Genomic DNA, 23,205 nt, shown 5'->3' on the forward strand with positions numbered 1-23,205 from the left:
AAATTCATTAAATTTTCTTTTCAAAACTTGGTTATACTTACTACCATCTTTTAATCGTGTGTTCAAAGGGAAACAGTGAAGAAGCTGAAGTGCCTAAGGAAAAAAAAAAAAAAATCATTAAAAAAATCATTATCCACCTGAGTTAAAGAATTAAAATGTATAAAAAGATATAGTAAAGTCTCCCAGCCACTCTTGTATTCCATCTATCCATTCTCCTGTCACTGTTCCTCACACTTGCAATAACTTTTTGTCTATTACATTTTATTTTTATTATTTATTTATTTATTTATTTTTTTATAGAGGCATGTTTTTATTTAGTTATTATTTATTTGTTTGTTTTTTGTTTATACATGCACTGGGTACAGTCAGAAGCACGGGAGGGTGAGAGAATTCACCAGAGCCAGAGCGGGGAGCAGAGCAGGCAGAAGGACCGAGGTACACTGCTGAGGGGAGCAGCCGGGGATCGAACCGGCGCCGCAGAGGCTGCGGGCAGCTTCGCAACCCAGCGCTCAACCGCTGCGCCACCGGGGAGGCCCTATTTATTTTTTATTTTTATAATAGATAGGGTACAGGCCAGAGGCACGGGAGGGTGAGAGGATTCACCAGAGACAGAGAGGGGAGCAGAACAGGCAGACAGACTGAAAGCATTGCTGAGGGGAGGCGTGGGTGCGACAGGAGATGTCTGCTTTGCCATGTGGGAATCTCCCTGGCCGGCCAGCCGGGAATCGAACCCACGCTGCAGAGGCTGCCAACAGCTTCACAGAGCTTTGCTCATCCTGTTGTGCCACCAGGGAGGCCCTGTCTATTACATTTTATGAACAATTAGAGGTTTCTGGGGTTATCTTATCATCTACCACAAATACATATATATTATTTTACCTCTTTATATAAAAATGGGGCTATCTTTTCACATATTATTCTGCTCCTTTAAAAGATCTAACCCTTAGGGCCTCCCTGGTGGCGCAGCGGTTGAGGGCTGCCCGCAGCCTCTGCAGCGCCGGTTAGCTCCCCGGCTGCCAGTGAGGGTTCCACATGGCATGCAGATTTCTCCTGCGGCGCCTGCTGCTCCTCTCAGAAGTGTACTTAATCAGTCTGCCTGTTCTGCTCCCTGCTCTGGCTCTGGTGAATTCTCTCTCACCCTCCCGCGCTTCTGACTGTACCCAGTGCTTGTATAAATAAATAAATCTTTAAAAGATCTAACCCTTAAAAATGAAACCAGCAAAAATACATATTATTTTGCATTCTGAAATGATAAAATGTGTGAGATTGGTTCAAAATCATCTGGGGGAGGATATATTTTAAGATCAGTAAAATTAACTTGGCAATAACTAAATGAGCCAAGGTCAGACCTCTACTTAACTTTTCAGAATACATACTCACCTTATGGTTAAAATATTTCTCGAACTTTAATCTTGCTAATTCTACACACTGGGACCAATTCCTAGGTCTTCTGCTAAGTAACTTAATAACTTGAAAACACCCTTCCAAACTGTGTCCAGTTTGTATTTTCTAGAATAAGAGAAATAAAACAAAATAAAACAAACACATTTTCCAATTAAACACACAGAGCAAGTATAAGTCAAAGTTTGAAATTCCAGCATATTTGTTTTATAATTTTGTTTCACCTTGAACTTCAAGTCACTTCTTTCTCATCTTCCTTTTTCTTTTCTTTTTAGAAGGGAAATGGGAAATGAATATATGAAATCTTAATTCTAAAATTTCTTTTAAATATCAATTTTAATTAATTTTGAATTAGAAGTGCTCATAATATTCATTCATTTTGACTTGAGTACTGAGATAAAGGCCTTTTTTATATTAAATTATTTTTTATCAAGGTAATGTTGGTCTATAATACTGTAAATAGAGGTATACGTTCACACCTGTTTAGATGTATATCATGCACACACCCATTATCAAAGCACCAATAATTCTCCACAATAGTTTAGTGGGCACCCTCTGCCTTTTACTCCCCACCCTCTAATCTCCTCACTCTGGCAGCCTCAACTCTATAGTTATATTTTTAGAGTTTGCTCTGGTTTAGTTTTGCCTGTTTTTACTTTGTTTCCTTATACACCACATATGTTAACTTTAAATTTTGTTATCCTGCAAGGTATTCTCATGTTTTTCTAGTTTTAAGTTATTAGTACTATGTATGAACGTAGTATCAAAAGCTATAATTATTAGTACTATTTGTACATATGATCAAGTGATACAAATGTTTAACATTAAAAAGTTGGGATTTTTAGTACAAGATTAAAGAAAATATTTTTGAAGTTGGTCTAACCATGAGTGTAATAAATCTGAGCAAGTACTGTTCACTCACGAAATTTACCTGGGCATTTTTCAAAGAGCTAAACCAGCTGTTTTATGATTTATAGCTGTCCTATCTTTATTATATATCTTGATTAGTTTGTGGGTCAAACAAGGTCAAATATTGGTAATTCCATAAAATTCAACCAAACTAAAAAAGGAAGGGTCATTTGTCATCTGCTAATTTCCAGATTTCACATGCACTTATTAATACAAACAATGACAACATAATCTCTTTTTAAGCACTAAATAAATCCAGGAAACTTCAAGATTTATACTGACACAAAGTGTTAAGTCTGTATTATAATTTATTGATTTTTACCTGTAAGACTTCTTCTGCGGATGAATAGGTTTGCCAAAATTTGTTAAACAGTGAAGGCTTGTAGGAAAATGAACTTTCAAACTGTAAGAGAAAAATTAGAAAAAGTTCCAAACATAAGTTTGTCTGAAAGCTGAAAATGCCATCTTTTCTACTTCAAAGAAAAATCTTTGGAAAATATATCTGTATTACCTTATCTCTTGCCCACTGTATAGTATGTTCAATAGCAGCTGGAAAGGATTTTAGTGTACAAAATGGTATTTCCTCTTCTGGGGGATCCCGCTAAGTTGTAAAATATGATATTAAGAGACTCAATATTTGTTAATAGCAGTGTAATGAGAAATATAAATTCTATTAGCACTTACTATCTGTGTATTTGGTACCATGTAATAAATGGCCTACTACCATATATTTTTTTCCTTCAGAAATCAAGGTGATGATTAAACTTTGCAACACTCCTTATTTGAAAAACAATTTAAGAATTCCCAAGAGTTTTTAGCAAATCATGAATTTCTTTCTTTATGAAGAGAAAAATTCAGATGCATGGATCATACATCCTTAATGCTCAGTACAATTTCTTGAAGAAAGTGCACATACAATGAATGACAAATGTCTATGTTGTCTTATGGGAAAAAGTACTACTGAAGAAACCCATATTCTATTACAAGGCATTTAAGAGCTAGGTTTATAGGTTACTCAATCTAAAATGACTCACTTAGTCTTTTTACTTAGAGATTTATATTTTAGTTTGTTATCTTAAAAAATACCACAAATTATTGTGTAAGTCTAGGAGAGTATTAGATTCTGTTTTTTATGAGTATTAAGTCAAAAAAACATAAAAGATTTGGTAAAGAATAGAATGAGAGATTCAAAGGAACTTAAGAGAATTTTGTAACATTCCCTACTTTGAAAATCTTCAATATGACCACAGAATACCATGATTTTCTCCATCTAATTTTTGTCAAATTAAATTTATCAATTTTGTTTATTATAATGTTTTTATCATATAAACTTCTGATTTCATGAGGATACATGGAAAAAGAATCTTTATTAAATCCATTAAATAAAGGGGTACTTATGCTTGTAAAAAATATTTTTTCAATTTTACAACTTGGATTGATATTTTTAAATCCTTAACCATACAATTATTTCCTATCTCTGTGATTTTTCAACTTTGGCACTATTGTAAAATTATCTCTGGAGTTGAAAAAAAAGTTGTCTATATTGTTTATATAAAATATCTTATATAGACAGCGTAATTCTTACGGAGAAACTGATTTGTTAGTAAGACTTTGGGTGTGACACCAGTTCAAAGACTATTAGAAAACTAAGTAGCTCTGAGAATTAAAACAGTAACACAAGAATAAGACTCCTGAAAGACCAAAAGCAAAGTATGATTTAAAAAATGAATTTAGGCCTCCCCTGGTGGCGCAGCAGTTGAGCACTGGGTTGCAAGGCTGCCTGCAGCCTCTGCAGTGCCAGTTCTATCCCCGGCCACTGGCGAGGGTCCCACAAAAAAAAAAAAAAAAAAGAATTCAACTATATTAAAAAAAAAGATACATGCACATATGTATTCACATCATTTGGCAGATCAAAAACAGAAAGATTAGAGAAGCTAAATCAAATTTGTTGATTAATCAAGACAAAAGGTTATGAAATATAAACATTTACTTTAAACATTTAAACATTTACTTTAAAAAACATTCACTTAGGGCCTCCCCTGGTGGCGCTGCGGTTGAGCTTTGGGCTGAGAAGCTGGCCGCAGCCAGGGGGCGAGGGTCCCATATGGTGTGCAGACCTCTCCTGCCACCCCCGCTGCTCCCCACAGCAATGTCATTTCGTTAGTCTGCCTGCTCAGCTCTCCCCTTTGGCTCTGGTGAATTCTCTCACCCTTCCGCGCTTCTGACTATACCCAATGCTTGTACAAATAAATAAATCTTAAAAAATAAAAACATTCACTTACATGACTATTGTAAGATTCAGTCAAGTGAGGTACAATAACTTCAGTGTGTCCTTTAGTGCCCATTGTTCCAGAATCTAAGAGGGGTTTTAGATTTGCCAAGCAGCGGCTATTTGACAAGATAATAGACAACAAACAGGAAAACAAGTAGAGACAAAGCAGAGGGCATACACTGATCACTTCTTAAATGTAGTATTTTAGAAAACGGATTACTATCAAATAACCTTCATCATCTCAACCCCCTCTTCCCCCAAATTTTGTCGCTCAACTAGTAAACTTTGTCTCTATCTTCTACTACTTCCACTAAATTCTGGACTTCAATGTTTTCCTTCTAGGTTACTCTTAACTGTGTTACTATTCCTCTCTTGCTTTCTATTTCTTTGGTTATTTTCTGACTAAGTTCTATTCCACTATAACATCTCAATTTTTTTTTTATCCCAAACAATACTAACTTTATTCCTCAATATTTACAATGCCTATAATTCAACAAACTTTAATTTCTTAAAGTTTTTTTTTTTCCTTTCCTCTACTCAAGATTATAAATGTCCTACTAGTCTCAAACGGTAAATTTCCCTGTTAGTTCTGCTCTAGCACTCTAACATTAAAGGGTCACATAACATGTAATAAATGTTATGTGAAGCCTACACATTACAGGCATTCAATCATATGCTTATTTTAACAAATATTTACTGACATCATACATTAGGCACGGAAGATATAGTGATAGAAAAGTAAACAGTTCCTGAATAAGTGATTTAGTGTGGAAATAAATCAATTTGTGTATCAGATAAGACAAATGCTATGAAGGAAAAGGCAGGGTGCTGTGAAAGATCACCATAGAAAGATCTAATTTAGGACTTGGGGGCTACTAAGAAAGTCTGTTGAAGAAAGAATTTTATTTTAAACTCAAGGGATGATGGGAAAAAAACACAGCAAGTGAAGAATAAGTAAGCAGATGATAAGTCTGGAGTTTTAGAACAAGATTATCAAACTTCCTGAGGTTGAAGCAGAGTATGTACAAAAGGCCTTGAGGAAAAAAAAGCTCCAGAAGCCCAGCAACAAAAGAAGGAATGTGTAGTTACACTATGGGGAGCCAGGGTGGAATAGGTAAATTTTATGTGGGAGTGGCGGACAGGTGGCAGAAAACCATGAAAACCACTTAGGTCATGTTTAAGATTTTGGGTTTAAGAATTACTGTAACAAATAGGGAATAATATTCAAAGAAAATCAGTAACTTTTCAATATATAAATATAGGAAATAGGAAAAACAAAGACAATTCTTTATGAACTTGAATTTCAAAAACATACCTGTCTACATATCTCCTGGCTTCCACATTATCTAATGCTGTAATAATTATATCTTGTTTAGTATAGAAATCATCATTGTAAATAGCCTCAGTGGCCGGGCACACTTTGTTTAAGTGTGCATCTATCTTTAATTGAGGATTTATTTTTAGGGTTGCATCAGCAGCAGTATAGCTTTTAGGTTTCTAAATGAAAAACAAATTAACAGAAGAAATAAATGTTAAACAGAAAATACAGGTTATGACTGAACTTATATAATCTTATTACACTGAAATATATACATGAGGTGAGAATAAAGTAGTAAAACCAATTTTAATTTTCAGATTGTGGAAATTATATTAATTGTAGTAATAGTACATTTAATAATGCACATTTGTCAGAAAACTTACAAATATCTAAACCTCTAACATATAGCTAATTTGCATTAGAGTTCTTAAAATATTGTTAAAAGTCCAAATAAAAGTAAAATTTTTATTTAAAAAATGAAAAGTAAATGAATGAAAACTAGAAAGTAATGAGATCTGAACTGAATAAATACCCAGAAAAAAAATGAGAACATTCAGTAAAATATCAGAAATCCAAAGAGCAGAAAACGAGCTCTCAGAGGTATTGAAATTTAACACTTTTGTAATAAAATCCTTTAAAAAATTTCACTACTTCCGGTTAAAATAGTATTTTTTTTAAAGAAAAAAAGTACCCCAAATATAACGTATTCTTAAAGGTTTAGAGAGCAGTACTAAGTCACTGGTGTCATCAAAGTTCTAGTAGTACTAGCTCTGACACTAAATATCAATAGACCATTCTATTTGTTCTAATTTTAATGGTATGTCTAATTCCTCACATTGTTAGGCTATCTGTTTTTAACTTCTCAGTGCTGTTAGTGTACATATAGAGTGGGAACTTTCTTAGAACTCATTAATTAAGAATATACAAGCACTGATAATTTTTCCATAAGTAAAATGCAGAAATTTAAGTGATTGAATTTTGTGACATAGGCTTTACTTCAGGACCCTTTAATTCAAATCATTGTATGTGGATAGGTGAAGCAATTATGTTACAATTCCATCTGCCTCAGTTACTTTTCTGTTTATGACATTTCTAAGTTTAGTCAACTGAGATTAGTGAGTAATTAAATGTCAATAATAAAGTGAAAAAATTTTTAAAGTGCAAGATATCTTGCTTGACTAAATTGCTTCTTTTCTGACAAATATTTTGATCTCTATTTAAAAAGACTGAAAACAAGCATTATTTTACAATAAAAGGGATGTCAAAAGAACAAAAAATTCTAAGTGATAACTAAACTGTAACACAAATTAAAGAAAATAATTTTACATTTTTTCCTGTTAGTCCCATTATTTGACAATTTGAAAATTTTAGTAAAGAACTCATTATACTTGTTCAAGTACTATTTTGTATTTATAAAAAAGTAACTTTCTTTTTTTCATATAACATAATAATTTAAATTTGAAATGGAACAGCAACACACCTGAATGTGATGAGGACGAAACAGAAACTGTCTATTCAAGTTGGATTTTTCTATCAAGTCAGGATCTGTAACAGTAACCTAACAACAACAACAAAAAAGCTAAAATTACATAGCAGATAAATTTTAATCTAATTTGCTTTTCTCAGAATGACTAAAACTTCTACAAGTTATCCTAAATTATTCTGGCTGGTAAAGGTTACAATAACATTCCAGTTTGCAACATTACTCTTTTTATACTTATATTTAATTATAATTAATGTTTAACATAGGAACACACCAAATAGCTGAAACCAAATGTAATTTTGGTTTAAAACTTTTCTAATTATTCATAATAGAAGCAAAGTTAAAACATCACTATTATGTTTTAGAAATATGTAATGGATTAGCAATAGAGGAGTTAGCTTTTCTTAATTTTATTTATCCTCAAACTCAATTAATTTTGAAAAATTTCTTACATGTGTCAGTTTGAAAGGAATTCTTGCTAATAATAAGCACAGGCTAAACAAACTACAGTGCTGGCAAGCTGCCTGTTTTTGTAACTCAAGTTTTATTAAAACACCATCAAGTTATTTAAGTATCTATGTACATGGCTGTTTTCATGTACAGTGGAAAAGGTGAATATTGTGACAGAGACTTAAAGTTCACTCCTACTTTTTTTGGTCTTCTACTGGATTGATCAAGTTTTTTCGATTACAATCCTCCCCATTCCTCACTAGGTTTAGAAATTAAACATCTATTTTTATGTGATTATACTCAAAATTTTAACATGCACTTAGGACTTAAGATCTACAACTAAATAAAACCTCTGTCTTCCTCCTGACAAATTAGAGGATATTTGAACTCTCCCTTCTACTTTCCATAATACCAATGAACAACATTTCCTTACTTTCCTATATCCCGGTCCTCAAATTAGTCAAACTTTTAATTAGAAGTTTTATTTAAGAACACTGCCAAATAACCTTTTTAAGTGGAATAAGCCAAGTTTAATAAACTATAAAATGTGAACAATTATATAAATTTAGTCATTTAATTATTCACTTTTAGACACCATGATAAATGTATTAAATCCATATTGTAAAAGGCTAAACAGCACCAGTGAACTATAACGTTATTTAAATGACATGGATTCCCACCTCTCATTTACAGTCTTAAAATTTAAATTGTTACAATATTTATATTACTCCCTTTTCTTTTACTGATCAGCAACTGAAACTATACCTGAGTACTCTGTAGCTTTCTAATGTTAGCTTTACTCATCTGAAAGATTTAAAAAGTAGCATCTGAGATATAGTATTAATGTGCTTTATAGTTTGCAAAGTCCTTTCACATCTAATCCTCAACTGTTACATTATGAGGCAGGTAGTACAGGTATCTGGTTCATAGAATTAGAGAAGAAACTGAGGAGTGGAGAGCTAAAATCACAAGATAAATACTGAATGCCAACACTGATATGTGGAATACAGAATAATTAAGGTTAGGGTCAGATAAAGACAAGCTTAAAAACTTACCTTTGAAAGCTAACTATAGAACTAAAACATCCAGAAAAGGAAGGGGGTAGGAAAGGGGTAAGAACAAAGAGGGAAGGAAGCATAATTGATTATGGTGATGGACTTGGGTGATTCGGTGGTGGGTGCACCATGGTGGAATACCCGATGGTGGAATGCAAATATTACCTCAATCAAAAATAAATAAACAAACAAACAATGGGCAACAACAGAAATGTAAACATTTAGATGTCAAGGATTTACATCTTACCATTCCCTTTTCTTTGCTTGTGCCAACACCAAGTAAAGCAAAATTTTTTAACATTTCACAGCCTATGGCTCCACATCCTACCTAAAAAGGAGAAAAATGAAATATATCAGATTTAATAAGATCAGAACTTCTTACTAAAGAGCAATTTCATCTTAAATTTCTTCAAATGCTAAGTCACAAAAAATACACACTTTTAAAGACAATCTGAACATTTGTGATTCTTTTTAGTTAAATATTTAACTGGTTTATGATGCCATTATAAGTGTCCAAGAAAAAAAATGCATAAAACAAATACAAAAACACATTCTATGTAAATTTCCTTAAAATGGAAGGTCTTTTAAGATTCCAAAATGTTGACCTTTTTTGTATAAAATAGAAACAAGTAGCATAAACATCAGTGCAACATTTTATAGGAAGAGTTCCCCTCTTTATAGATAATTTTAATACTAATTTGATGGATATAACTACTCTAAAAATTACTTATGTAAAAACTGATTAATAATAGACTGCATATGCATATGCTTATCAATAGATGCTGATTTTAAAAACATTATTTAAAAATGATTAGTAAAAACACCAATATTTTCAGAACTGATTAAAATAAAACTAACCCACAAATATCAGGAAGAGGCGTTTTATGCTACTGGAGAGTTTCCTTATCAATGTATCAAGACATTTAAAAAAAGGCAGAATTCACCTATGTTTTTCTTCATTTGGTAAGAAAAAAATAAAAACTGAAAAAAAACCCTCAGCTTTATTTCTAGATGATCATTTAATATTCAAAACTATCATGCTCATATTTTAGTTTTTAATGTGCTAATTCTTTAGACTAGGAGTTACAAACTTCTGTTAAGGGTCAGACAGTAAGTATTTTCAGCTTTGCAGGTCATAAGATTTCTATTACATCTACTTGATTACATCATTATAGCATGAAAAAGACACAAAAACAGATAAATGAAAAGGCATGGCTATATTCCAATGAACCTTTATTTACAGAAATAGACACCAGGATGAATTTAGTCTGTGGGTCAAAGACTGCAAACCAATATTTCAAACATTTACTGAATATCTATCTACTATGTTAGAAACCTTATTTGCTTAGCCTCAAATTTTCTTTAATAAGTTAACCTGATGATACACGATGGTAATTTGACTATAAAAAATTTATTATCATCATTGCTCATACTTACTAAGAAAATATTTAAATTTTGTAGCTTCTGGCACAATGTGTCTCCAATGCAGGCTCGTAAGGCATCATATCTATCTCCTCTGAAGTAAATAATAATTACCAAGAAAACAGGCATAAAAAATTAAGATTAGCTTCATTATTGTTAAAACCAATTTAATGCTCCACTTACAAAAGAATACTCTTCTACAGTCCTCCAGCCCCCAAAGAAAGTTTCCCCCAAACAGAAACTATTTTATTTGAAAGAAAAGAACTCATAAAGGAATCAGTTTTTCCTTTTCCAATCTCAGTTAATATCTTAAGTCCAAATGTCTTAAGTGAAGGGCTCTTTATGTATAAAAAGACAATTTTTCTAAGGCTGGGATTTTAATAAAGGTGCTTAAGTCTCTGGATGGGCTTTGGAGTAGTTAATCCACTTAAATAGAAAGCAGATTTGGGTTATATGTACTTAGGGAGAATCAGTTCATAAATTTTTGTCAAATTCTCAAAGAGATCTCTGAACAAAAAAGGTGAAGAATGACTAATATAAATTAAAGTTGCAGTAACAATTGCTTTGAACTAACATCAGAATAGTATTTTGAAACTAACCAATCTCACTTACAACTGAACATTTTTATATCATTTCTAAAAAGATATAGAGATAAGGTCTCATTGTGATAATTAAAATAGTCTTTAAGTAGAGAAACAGGAAAAATAAATGAGTTAGGAGAAAAGATATCTAAAACAAATGCATGTTTAGACAAAAACTTTTTTGATTTAGTTGCCTCTTACAAACATACAAATAAGAAAAAAGCAACTGTAATTCAGTATTACCGTGGGAGAAAATCTTCACGTTCAGGTTTCCCTAGGGATTCGATAACATCTGCTGCTTCAATGAATAACTTGAAGTAAAAGATAAAAACATAACTAGATATAAAATTTAAGCCATTAGAAAAATTCTTCTCTTCTGTAGTTATTTAATGATTATTAGGGAAAATGGATAAAAATGCCAATTCAGAGTAAAACAATAGATTAAAACAGAGTTTTGAAAACAGAATATACATTCCTATATTCTTTCGTTAAAGTTATGGTTAAACCTGAAGGGACTGTTAAAGACATTTTGATTCATTATGTGTTTGATCCATCATTAATTTTAAAAAGCAAAAGGAAATTTTAACTCTAACTGCTTTTTATGACTATATTAAAAACTATGAAGTTCTATTTAATTTCAGCTATATTTGAATAATTCAATTGATAACTCTTTGATAAGAAAGTATCTAGTCTGTATTTATTTTCAAACTTGGGTCTATTATATGTCATTTATAATTATATAGACTACAGAAGAAATTATCCAGGAAGCCACAATATTAGCATTTTTAAAAATACCAAACAGAAATAGCTTAAGGAAAAAAAGAACTGAAGCACTATCTCTTTTTCATAGAAATAACTTATGTGGTTAAATTTTAACATGACCAGCTGGTTATTTCTTTAATCATAATGACAAATAATCTATATTAATAACAAATAATTTAAATTTTCTATACCGTTAACAGTTATATCTAAACTAGACTTTTTCAAATGAATTTGAATTGTGTTAAAATACATCAAATAATTCAGCAGCAAACTGCATTATGGGGTACTTTTTAAAACATAAAAGATAAATTTTATATTCAAAATGTTTCAACAAAATAGGAAGGGCCTGAACACTATCTTTTGATAGCCTTTGCCAGTTATTTCTTGTGGAGACAGAAATGAAGGTTTCTATTCCATCTTGTGAGGTTTTAACCTGACATAATTCTTAAACTTGTATCATTCCTATATTTTCCATTTTTAGAAGTTTATATCTAGGAAGGCAATCTGAAAGCTCATGATGCCAAAAGAATACAAGGAACAAATTCAAGAGTCCAAGAACTCATGAATGCTATGCTAATAGTGCTGGAGACTATTTATAAGAATAGGAAATTCATTTTCACACACACAGTGAGGGAAATACATTCCAGAATGCACCGTTGGGTTATAACCCGATAGCTTCAACGTAAGATCTTGTAAGTTTCAATTATAGAATTAAGACTTATTGGCATGTTACAGCTTTCACAAGTATCAGAAAGGTAGTGTGAAGTTGCTTTTATTTTAATTAATACTTTATTATAATTCATAGTAGAGATTCATTATGTGGGTGAAACCTCAAATACAAAAAATACTAAAATATAAAACTAACCCACTGGCACAAAGGAGAAAACTTTCCTGTCACAGCTTTCAATACTTCTTGGCTTGCAACACCTCCTACTGCAGCAGCAAGTGGGGGTAAAAAGCCTTGAGCTGTCCAAGAGAGCCAATGCACAATGTCAGCATTTACTTCAGGCTGAAACAAAAGTCATAAAAGACAATACTATTAACAGTATTCACACAGTATATTAAAATTTTCAATGATGTAAAATGAAAATTATAGTTTAATTTCTAAAAAGGCTACTTAGTTTCCATACTAAATAATTTTAAGTGTTAAAAAAGTCCCAATTTCATAATGAAAGTCCCAATAGCATTATTTCTCTAACACTACCAGCTCATTTTTACTTTTTGACTTGTATGGTACACTAGGGCACCATTTAGAATTAAATGGAATTATTTACCATTTATAGTTTTTGTTAAAGAACAATTCTGTAGCATCAGTCAATATTTACTAACAGTCAGAATACAATAAAGTTTTTATGAAAACTATGGAAAAATATTTAACATACATTAAAAAAAATCCACAAAAAAATGCTAAGGAGCTATCAGTTTGTGCTTTAAATTGTAAATAAAAAGTGAAAGTGTAAAAAAATGAATACATTGCTAAAAAAGATAATTTTGAAAAGGTTAAGAGTAATGGCATTCTTGCATACTAATCTAATAGCAACAATCATCACAAAATTATCATTGTCATACCTAAAAACTGTTTCTCAAAATAAGATTTTTCAGTATATTTAAGCAAATAATAGAAAATTTTATTTCTGAGATGTTGTTTTAGCACAATTTCTTATTTGTGACAAAGATTTCTTCATAAGCTCTGGCTACTCATTCTCTTGCTATTCTATTCTTTTAGCATTAGTAATCTTAACCTCAAGATTCAAGTAGGGCTCAATTAATCTGAAAACTTACCTACCTAAATTCTACCCAAAATAACAGTACATGTACCTAATAAGTGGGAAAGAGGAATGGCTTTTATTACACTCTTAAAGATACTGTGATAAAAGGAGAGGTTATTATCTCCTCACTATTCCCACTCATTCCATTTCAGTTTTCTGTATCTCATTCTTTTCAAATTATTTATCATTCATCTCAATTCACATAGATTATGATTTCATTTAAAGTGTGCCATTTTTAAATGCAGAAATACTGCAGAAATATTTAAAACATTGATAAGAATGCTAGTAGGAGGTAATAAGAACACCTACTGTTATTTTATCTTAAATCCTCATGTAATCTTCAAAATAATTCTAGACAATTTAGTCACTGTCATATAGATTAGAAAACTGCAACCATGCAAGATTAAGCAACCTATCAGGATTTTATAGCAAATAAACAGTAAAGCCAGGATTCTCAACCCCAAAAATCCAACTCCACAGCTTTATTCTTATCATAAGGTTATACTTCTCCCAAGATTCTACAATTTTTAAATTAACAAAACAAACATCCAAATTTTGGTTGTTCTTTTGGTTCACTCTAAGTCTGAATTTCCCCACACAATCTCAGAAAAAGATATACATATCACAAAAAGAAATAAACCAGTGGCAGGGCTTCAGCATTACTGGGAAACAAAAAACTATGAACTTTAAATAACCTGTAAATAGAGAAATAAATACCAAACCCAACAGAACTATTTCTGGACCACACTTTGCTGCAAGCCTGCAGAGAAGGCAGGAAGTGTGTAACCACAGAAAAGAGAATAAAAGGCCCAAAGGCGAAACAGTTTTGTCAAAACCATCCTTAAAAAAAAACAAGTTCCATACTAAGTACGAAAAACACAGGTATGGAATCTGGTAGAGCTCAACACTGGCTACGGCAAAACAATGTCTCTGAGAGAGAATGATGTAATAGAAAAGGGGAGACATCCTTTGACAGAGAAGGAAAAAGGAGGAAGAGAGGGAAGTTCAGGATTTCGCAGAAATCAAAGAGATATAAAAGATACACACACAGTTCTAACCAAAAGAAATCACTCATTAAAGAAACTCCTTTTCAGTATCCCCAGAGAGGAGGGGTGCTATAAATTGAAATCTAAAATTCTTTTGCTAACCAAAAATAAAAAAAGCATAAAAATCAGTTTACCATACAAAGCTAGTAAGATAGACACAGAAAACAGGAATCAAAACTTTCCAGCTACTAAAAATTTCTCCCCCAAACTAATCATAAGGCAGAGAAATTTGGCATCAAAGCTTGAAAAAAATTTTACAGGTGATATGTCCAAATATGATATGTAAAATGCAGTTAAAAGTCGTAAATATGTAGTATATATATAAAAGAGATGATTTACAGGAAAGCCAAGGGTACATCATAGAGTGAATTCCATGAACAGTATTGTTCATACTGTTCTACTTTATAAAATTAATCATTTAACGTTCACAATTACCCTATGAAGTAAACCAATCCCATTTCACAGATATGTAAACTAAAGCAGAATGAAGTCAAGTACCTTGCCAAATGACACAGTCAAAAAGTAACAAAACTAGGAGCTAAAGGATAAAAGAATATTAATATGTAGAACATTTATGTTAATTTTAAATGACCATAACTTTGAATACTCACCTTCTCTTCCAAGGTTTCACTTACACATGTTGTTAATTTCATTAGCTCTTCTGAATCTTGCTGGCATCTAGGATTCAAAACAAAACACCCCAATTTCAATGTTCTCAATTGCTATGAACATTGTCATATTTAAAACTAAAATCTAAGAAACATGCACAAAAAATGTGGAATTTTGACAGCAGGCAGCACAAACTGCTCCATCAACTTAAAGGTAATACCAAATTAATAATTACATGATTGATTTAAAATCATGCTCATCTAAGGACAGCTTATAAAGAAGACTTACTTTAAATATGCATGGCAGAAAACTTTTGCAAGAACACTTCTAACTGAACAGGCTAAAAGGTAAAAACTTCTACATACAAGTCATAATCAGTATTTCTCAGATTTTTAATTTTAAAAATTAAGAGTTTTTGAAGACTTCAAAATAGAAAATTTTTATTTAGGTGTAATTCCACTTTCATAAATTGATCTCTCTACTTCCACAGAAAAGAAGATCAGAATGTCATAAAAAATGTTTATATAGTTTGGTATATCCAGTGTTGTGATTTTAAGGGGCTTAGTTACTTTTTAAAGTTTTCAATATATAATTTTTGAGAAACTTCTTCTATATAAAAGAAAAAAGTTATTTCAAATAAAGAACATTACCCAATATTTGGCTTGCGACTATAGTTCTCCTGAAACTGGTCCAAGGCAAGCATAGCTGTGTGAATCTGTAAAGGTGCCTATTTAAAATATTACAAGATGATCAATATTTGATTGTTAGGCTCTGTGCTAATGCTTTTAAACATGATGTAATTCATTTTTTACAATAAACATACTAGATTCAAGGCTACAAATATTTAAGCAACAGATCCAAGTTTCAATCCTAGTTAGTATGACTTATTTTTACTAAGTTATCCACATGAAATTTACAGTAAAGTCAGCTAAATAAGAGCAACAAAACATTTGTACAAGATCACCTAATCCTTTTCACCTATCAACATTTATAAATTCGGAAACTGTTAATGTAATTCTTTCCTTGTCACAAATATATTCACTGCTATAAAATATATTTAGTGATTTAAAAAACAAGGGTTGGGAAGAAACTGATCTTTTAATAAGATTACCTTTGTATAAATTATTGAAATTGTCTTTCAACTATCAAAACAAGCATACTGTAATAAAAGTAAAACTTGTTCCTATTATTCTACAATTTTTCCATAAAAAAAGTCCTGTTTTTAATCCTCAGGAGTCAACCTGATATATCTTAATACCACATCTTCATTAAAATAATCTGATGGAAAGTATATACATGCTTCCTCCTTTTTAAATTCTATAATCACGCATCAATCCCTTTGCCCAAATGCACTGCTTGTCTCATACCTAAAAGTGTTTATTTACCTCAGGTTTGCTATAATCCGCAACAAGGAACTTTGGATGTTTTATCTGCCTTTCCAATGGCTCCTAAGTGGTGAAAAAGTCCCAAAAAACTATTATTACTTCAGATGAAAATATACTGCTACATGTCGAGGCACAAAAAGCAACAGATTATCTCCCAAAGGTCTGATATAATTAAGATTGGGCTAATAAGCTTTAATTGAAATATAAAATAACTACCTTTCCCCCTGTTACTCCTTGTCTTATTAACACATTTTATTTTTTAATATTAAATGCAGTAAGACAATAAGCTTCACAAAATTAATTTTGGAAGATTTGGTGAACAACTGTATATTCCCCCAAACCACTGTTTTAATGGAAAAGCTGTCATACTTTTCTGATACTAACTTATCAAAACTTGTAATGCCTGACAAGTCTCAAATAAATACTCAAAGTTAAAATTTACCCTGTGGGGAAAAGAACATATAGAGAACAACAAAAACCCAACAAAACAATCAAACAAAAAAAAAATCCACCTAATCTGAAATTTATTTGAGACATAAACTATCTAAGCAATAGCAAAAGAAAGCAATACAGGAGTAGAATTGACTAGCTGTAGCATTTTAATTATTGTTTTGCTCTAACTCTGGCTTGGACAAAGTCTTATAGAGAACTACAATTATCAATAACTAGAAAAGGCAATCAAATTACAATTCTGAGACTTTGCAAGGAAAATTAAATATGTATTATACTGAGACATGCCCTAAGGATTAAAACAGCAGGAGACTACTTTGTTCTCTGATATAAGTAGTCTCTATTTCACTCTCTTCAGAGACTTGCATTTCCCTTTCAAAGCCAGTTTATAGGATTTATCTTATACTTCCAACATATATAGCTACTTGAAATTTATAAAATATTTAAAAAACAAAATTAACTAGTAGGATAAACAGAGTATTCCTTTTATTTTATAAATACAAATAATAAAACACAGACTGCTTCAATGTTTGTTGAGTCTATAAAAAAATAATAGTTTTATCTTCTGTCTTAGGAAGGAATTTTAAGAATTATGATTTGATGATTCCAGAAAGTACAGTTCTTTTGAAGTTAACTTATATGCCTCAATTATATGCATCTAGTATTCTAGCTGTATCCTCCAAGTGGATGAAAATTAAAAAACAAAATCTATTCAGCCTTTAAGCTAACTGTTGTGATAACTGAGTAGTTCTAACTTGTCTCTTTTGTCATTATTCAGTAATAAAATGTTTAAGTTGGCAAAAAATACTTACAAAGCAAAATATTTTAGGAGTCTTAACTTGAACAGCTATGCCTCCATGTAAATAAGGTTCCAGTTCTGTAGTATCACCAATGCTAAAAGAAAATGGTGATACCACTAAAAGAAAAAAAAAAACAAAAACACAAGAAATGATTATAAAGAGATGTATTTAAATTTGAAGATTTACCAGCCTAACGGTGCTATTTTCCTCCACCTTACAAAATTAAGGAGATCCCACTATAAATCTTTCTCTTTTTTTTTTGGGGGGGGGGAAGGGTAAGTGGGAAGAAATATAGGGAGCTAGATAATTCTAAAGTGAACTTTACGACTTAACAAAAATAGTAAAGAAAATTCAGAAGAGAAAAAAAGTAATGAGAGGTGCTCATTATTAGGCATTACAATCTTTATAAAACCAGTAATTAATATAATGACATTAATACAGAAGTATACATAATTAATAATTTAATGTGACACTATTTCGTGAATAGGCAGGCAAACGGAATAGAGTATCCAGAAGGAGATACATAAGGGATATAATTAAAGTGGCATCTGAAACCAATGAGGAAAAGAAAATATTATTAAATAAATATTTTAGTAAAAAACTATTGGAAAATACCTATTCAAATGGATGAAAGTTTTAATTTATGTTATTTTTTTTTAAAGATTTATTTATACAAGCACTGGGTACAGTCAGAAGCACGGGAGGGTGAGAGAATTCACCAGAGCCAGAGCAGGGAGCAGAACAAGCAGACTGATGAAGTACACTGCTGAGGGGAGCAGCGGGCGTGGCAGGAGAGGTCTCCGGGCCATGTGGGACCCTCGCAGGCGGCCGAGGATCGAACCTGCACTGCAGAGGCTGCGGGCAGCTTCGCAGCCCAGCGCTCAACCGCTGCACTGCTGGGGAGGCCCAATGGATGAAAGTTTTAAATGTCAAAAAATATGCCTATAAATTATTGGATGAAAGTATGAGAGAAAAATTTCTTTAAAACGCTCAAGTGAGAAAGGCTTTTCTGACTCAAAAGAATGTCAAAAAAGAAAAAATTAAAAAGTTGGAATATGTATATACATGCACAGAAAAAATTCATCACAAGCAAAGCTAAAAGAAAAATGCCAAACTACCAAAAATATTTGCAAATCACAATTAAAAAATGTAGCAAATATGCCCTACATATTAGGAGTTCTGAGGAATGATTAAGAAAGTGATCAACAATTCAATATGGCAAAGGACAGATAGTTCACATTAAAGGAAAACAGATTTAAAACTTGGAAAAGAGACACTTAACCTCATTCATTAAAAAAAAAATTGCAAATTAAAATTATACTGTGACACTTGTTTCATACTATGAAACACTATGCAGCTATACAAGACAATTTAAAAGAATGAAAAAGAATGTTCTACAATTACTGATGGAAAAAGAGTATGTAGGTATTTTGTTTTAATGGAAAGCCAAAGGGAAGCACTATATATAATATGCTACCTTGTATATAAAGAGCATACGGAAATTTTAACCCTGGAAAGACACACAATAAACTAAGAAGAGTGGATAGGTGAAATGTGAAGGTGAGTCACAGCTGGGAAGAAAACTTCACTATGAACATTTACTCTTTATTCATTTTGAACAGTTTGCTAGTTCAAAAATTAAGTTAAAGAACAAGCCTCTCTCTCCATAAGATTTATATACTAAGTAGAAAGAAAAGATCAACAGAGTACTTATCAAATTTAGCTCCTTTTTACCTCTGCAAAGGGGAGTACGCATTTTTAACTTTATTTAAAAATATGCACAGATATGAATATCTACAACAAAAGTTTTAGCTTTTTAAAAATGCTTTTCAAATAGAAAGTTACCTTAAAGTAGCAAGTATCATTCAGTATATGTTAAGAAAAGAAAGTTTCAGAAACGGTCCATCTATTTAAATATTCTCTCACTGTCCAAAGAATTCTGGTATACAATGTGACTTATATTTTCACTCTGATATCCAGTGGTGCCTCCTTTTATATGACCCCTTAAGGTTTGAATCAGTCACCATAAGCTACCATTGCAAGGACCCCCAAATAAAAACAATCATAATCTTAAATGATTAGCTGAGTCAATTTTTGTAAAATCAGATACAAATTTTTTAATATCATTGATCTAAACCTGTTTTTCAAGATATTTATAGGTTATCTGGGAAATAAAATACAATAGTTTTATTACCAAAGATGCTTAAATGCAGATCCAAAGTTGTTTTTCTACAAGGGGCTTATAAGAGGGACAGATTTTTCCCCTCTAAAGACCTATTTTGTAGTCAAAACAAAAAAAATGCAATTCCATTTATAGTTAACATTAATCACATAGTTATACTTACAAATGCCCTAAAGATAAAACTGAACCACTCTGACCTGATCATCTTTGAGTTAAGAGTCCTCTAGCACTATGGTTGGGGGAAAATCACAAACTATGTCGATGAAAGTTACTATAAAAATCATCATATTCAACTTCAAATGGGCTCTAAATGATGCCTAATAATGTTTACTCTCAAATATTTACTCTCCTTACCTCTAGCCCTTGGCATCTTTCCCTTCCTTTGGGCAATGATCTCATTTTAGTCCAGTAAACAAAACAAAACAAAAAGAGACTCCTTCAATCGCTTATCATCTAAATATTATCATCTAGGCTTATCATTCATTCCTTTTCTCCAAGCCACAGTAAAGAACATCTATCTTCACTTGAATATTTAGTTGCCATTTCATTCAACAAACCTAAACTGTAGTCATTATCTTCTCCAAAACACACTCTTGCACTGCCTGAGTAAGTAAGTTGCCCATGTTGTAATCTTCAGTCACTTATTATGAGATAACAAAGCCTTCTCAATTCCCATTGCCAACTGCTATTAAATATTTTATTTCCCTAAATTTTGTTGGCTCTTATTATTTTGTCTATATATTCTTTTTTATCACCTTTCTAAACTGAAGTAATCTTTAACTTTAATCAATACATCCTGTTCCCACCACTACAGTCCCCAAACTGGACAGGCTTCCTTGTTAAATTTAATGATCCTAGAACGCCTGTACTCTCTTCATACCATCACTTTTTAATATCAACATTTCTTTGCTTGAATTGAATGTTTTGAGGCCAAGAACTGGCTCAGGTCTGTCTGAGTTGATATTGTGTTCCCAACACCTAGTATATGAACTATAAATGTACTAAATGATTTTTTTTTCTTTTAAAGTATTTTTTTAAAAAGATTTATTTATTTATACAAGAACTGGGGTGCAGGCCAGATGTGCAGGAGGGTGAGAGTATTCACCAGAGACACAGTGGGGAACAGAACAGGCAGACTGACTGAAATACACTATTGAGGGGAGCAGCAGACAAGACAGGAGAGGTCTGCCATGTCATGTGGGTATCTCGCTGGCTGGCCAGGATCGAACCCACACTGCAGAGGGTTGCGGACAGCTCCACAAAGCTGCCCTCAACTGCCTGCAACACCAGGGAGCCCCCTAAATAATGTTTAAATATAAATCAGCAAAACACAATAACTTACCGGTTATTTGTCGTATAGATCCATTTAAGTCTGTCATTCCATTAATTTCTCGAAATGTTAAGGACTGTCCTGTCTGAAGTTTGTGAGGATGATTTTCAAGGCAAGTAACAATGCCAGGATTACCCTTAAAATAAGAGCAATACAAAAATGAGTTCATGTATTCTTTTTTTCATACAAATTCCAAATCTCACACAAAAAGGATCATATTATCATAAAATTCTCAAAACAAACAAAATTTCAAGTTTTTCCTTCCTTAGTAAAAGCAAACCTTTAAAAAAAGTCTCAATATAGTGATCAATTTGTTTTTTCTTATTGTTAATGCTGAAAATAAAATTTCTATGTTTGGGGAGGAATTCAGAGATTTTTAAATAGGAGTTCAAATATTTCACAAATTCTTGTGACTTAAAGAACATTCAAAATTATCAACAGTAAGTTTTAAAATCACACTATAAAAAATGTGCATAAAAATGAGAGCCTAAATTTGACAATCAAAATAATTTAAGAGAAGAGGGCTGAAATTTAAAGCCAGGACACTTCAAATTTAAAGCTTGCCCAACAATATAAAGTAAAAGAATACTGTGTAGCCCAATTTATTAGACTAGTATAGGAAGAAGGTGGCTTATCTCACCATAGAAGATTGATGAGAGGAAAAAGGCCTGGATATTTTCCAATTATATATAGTCCTACACACTGCTCAAATAAGGCAATAATAATTTAATTTACAACCTAATAAAATTACCCTCTCATAATTGTGTAATTATAGAAATTCTCTTTTGGCTTAAAGATTTGGATAACAATATTAAAACTATGATCATGAATATGTAGCTAAAATTAAAGTGAATCTGCCAGCATCTCAAGAAGAATAGAATTCATAAAACTTTAAGAAGAAGAAATAATCTATAAATAAATTAAATGGAAACAGTTATAATATTTTCTAATTTTCTGCATAACCTCAGTATTTTCTGCATGGAATAATGAGGTTATGCATTATTCCATGCAGAAAATACCAATGCAATGCAAGGACCCAAACTATACTTTGCAGTTTATTCTACATAATATGTTATTCTTGAAACCAAATCAAAAACAACTAGAAAAAGTTTAAAGGTGAAATGATAAACCACTCTGTAATCAGGATACACAAAATGGATTTTTCAATGATTTTTTTTTCTTAAAAAGGGGTAACAAAGGCAAAATTACACTGGATTTTAAAATAAATCATATGGTAGATGTAGTTTGGTAACAGTAGGGTGTGATGCTATAACTCAACATGTAGTATTGTAAACCAGTGTTACCTCAAAAAAAATACATATATATAAATATAAATATATATATAAAAACACAAACAGAAGCACGGTATTAGTCAAGGCATACTAGCATTCCCTTATATTTAACTTCTTTTCAGCTTTAATGTAAATTCAGTAAAGTTGTTACTGGTATGTAATTATACATATAGATGGTTATATAAATTTATACATAGTACATATAAATTGAATGATTTAGGCTAATGAGAAAGAACACGAAAAGTGGATCAAAATGACATCTGTAGTTCTAGGGAATGAAAAAACAAAATTTACATGTCAAGGGAGCAGTTAAATATTCAGATATTTTGGATATGAAGGTTAATTAATTCTTAAACTTTTCTCCCCTTTAAATAGTGTTCTAGAAATTATAGCTTAGAAAAGCTTTTGATGACTGAAGTGTGCATCTGCCTAGAATCAGTGTTAGGGCACATGACTTATGACATAAGTAATACATGTATGATATGAGACAATAAAGTTCAATAAACACTTAATCATAATTCATGTCCCACAGAAACATGACAGAACAAACTAAAATTAAAAAGTATGACATAAGGATGCTGAGCTATCAATTATTATGTTAGAAGGAATCAAGACTACTCTTGATTACTTAACATTCTAGCTTCAGCTTAGTCTTAACATAATGCAATCATGAAATGAACAAAATATTT

The 23,205-nt window shown here is 31.6% G+C and overlaps 1 protein-coding gene across 2 annotated transcripts in view; it reads right to left on the bottom strand.

The window, feature by feature from the left end:
- The window catches only part of UBA6 (ubiquitin like modifier activating enzyme 6), a 68,230-nt gene that overhangs the window by 16,763 nt on the left and 28,262 nt on the right, over nucleotides 1-23,205 (bottom strand). For both annotated transcript variants that reach the window (XM_037530724.2, XM_054688494.1), the window contains exons 9-24: nucleotides 21,237-21,360; nucleotides 17,725-17,828; nucleotides 16,463-16,525; nucleotides 15,728-15,804; nucleotides 15,080-15,146; nucleotides 12,519-12,662; nucleotides 11,135-11,202; nucleotides 10,326-10,404; nucleotides 9,136-9,216; nucleotides 7,381-7,458; nucleotides 5,898-6,079; nucleotides 4,593-4,698; nucleotides 2,822-2,911; nucleotides 2,633-2,713; nucleotides 1,381-1,509; nucleotides 42-93 (exon numbers count right to left, since the gene is read on the bottom strand). In XM_037530724.2, the coding sequence (XP_037386621.1) occupies nucleotides 42-93; nucleotides 1,381-1,509; nucleotides 2,633-2,713; nucleotides 2,822-2,911; nucleotides 4,593-4,698; nucleotides 5,898-6,079; nucleotides 7,381-7,458; nucleotides 9,136-9,216; nucleotides 10,326-10,404; nucleotides 11,135-11,202; nucleotides 12,519-12,662; nucleotides 15,080-15,146; nucleotides 15,728-15,804; nucleotides 16,463-16,525; nucleotides 17,725-17,828; nucleotides 21,237-21,360 (1,525 nt within the window). The remainder of the gene's footprint in view (nucleotides 1-41; nucleotides 94-1,380; nucleotides 1,510-2,632; nucleotides 2,714-2,821; nucleotides 2,912-4,592; nucleotides 4,699-5,897; nucleotides 6,080-7,380; nucleotides 7,459-9,135; nucleotides 9,217-10,325; nucleotides 10,405-11,134; nucleotides 11,203-12,518; nucleotides 12,663-15,079; nucleotides 15,147-15,727; nucleotides 15,805-16,462; nucleotides 16,526-17,724; nucleotides 17,829-21,236; nucleotides 21,361-23,205) is intronic.

Source organism: Talpa occidentalis, unplaced genomic scaffold (genome assembly GCF_014898055.3).
Source record: "Talpa occidentalis isolate TD23 unplaced genomic scaffold, MPIMG_talOcc4v2.1 talOcc4.6, whole genome shotgun sequence".
Classification (NCBI taxonomy): domain Eukaryota; kingdom Metazoa; phylum Chordata; class Mammalia; order Eulipotyphla; family Talpidae; genus Talpa; species Talpa occidentalis.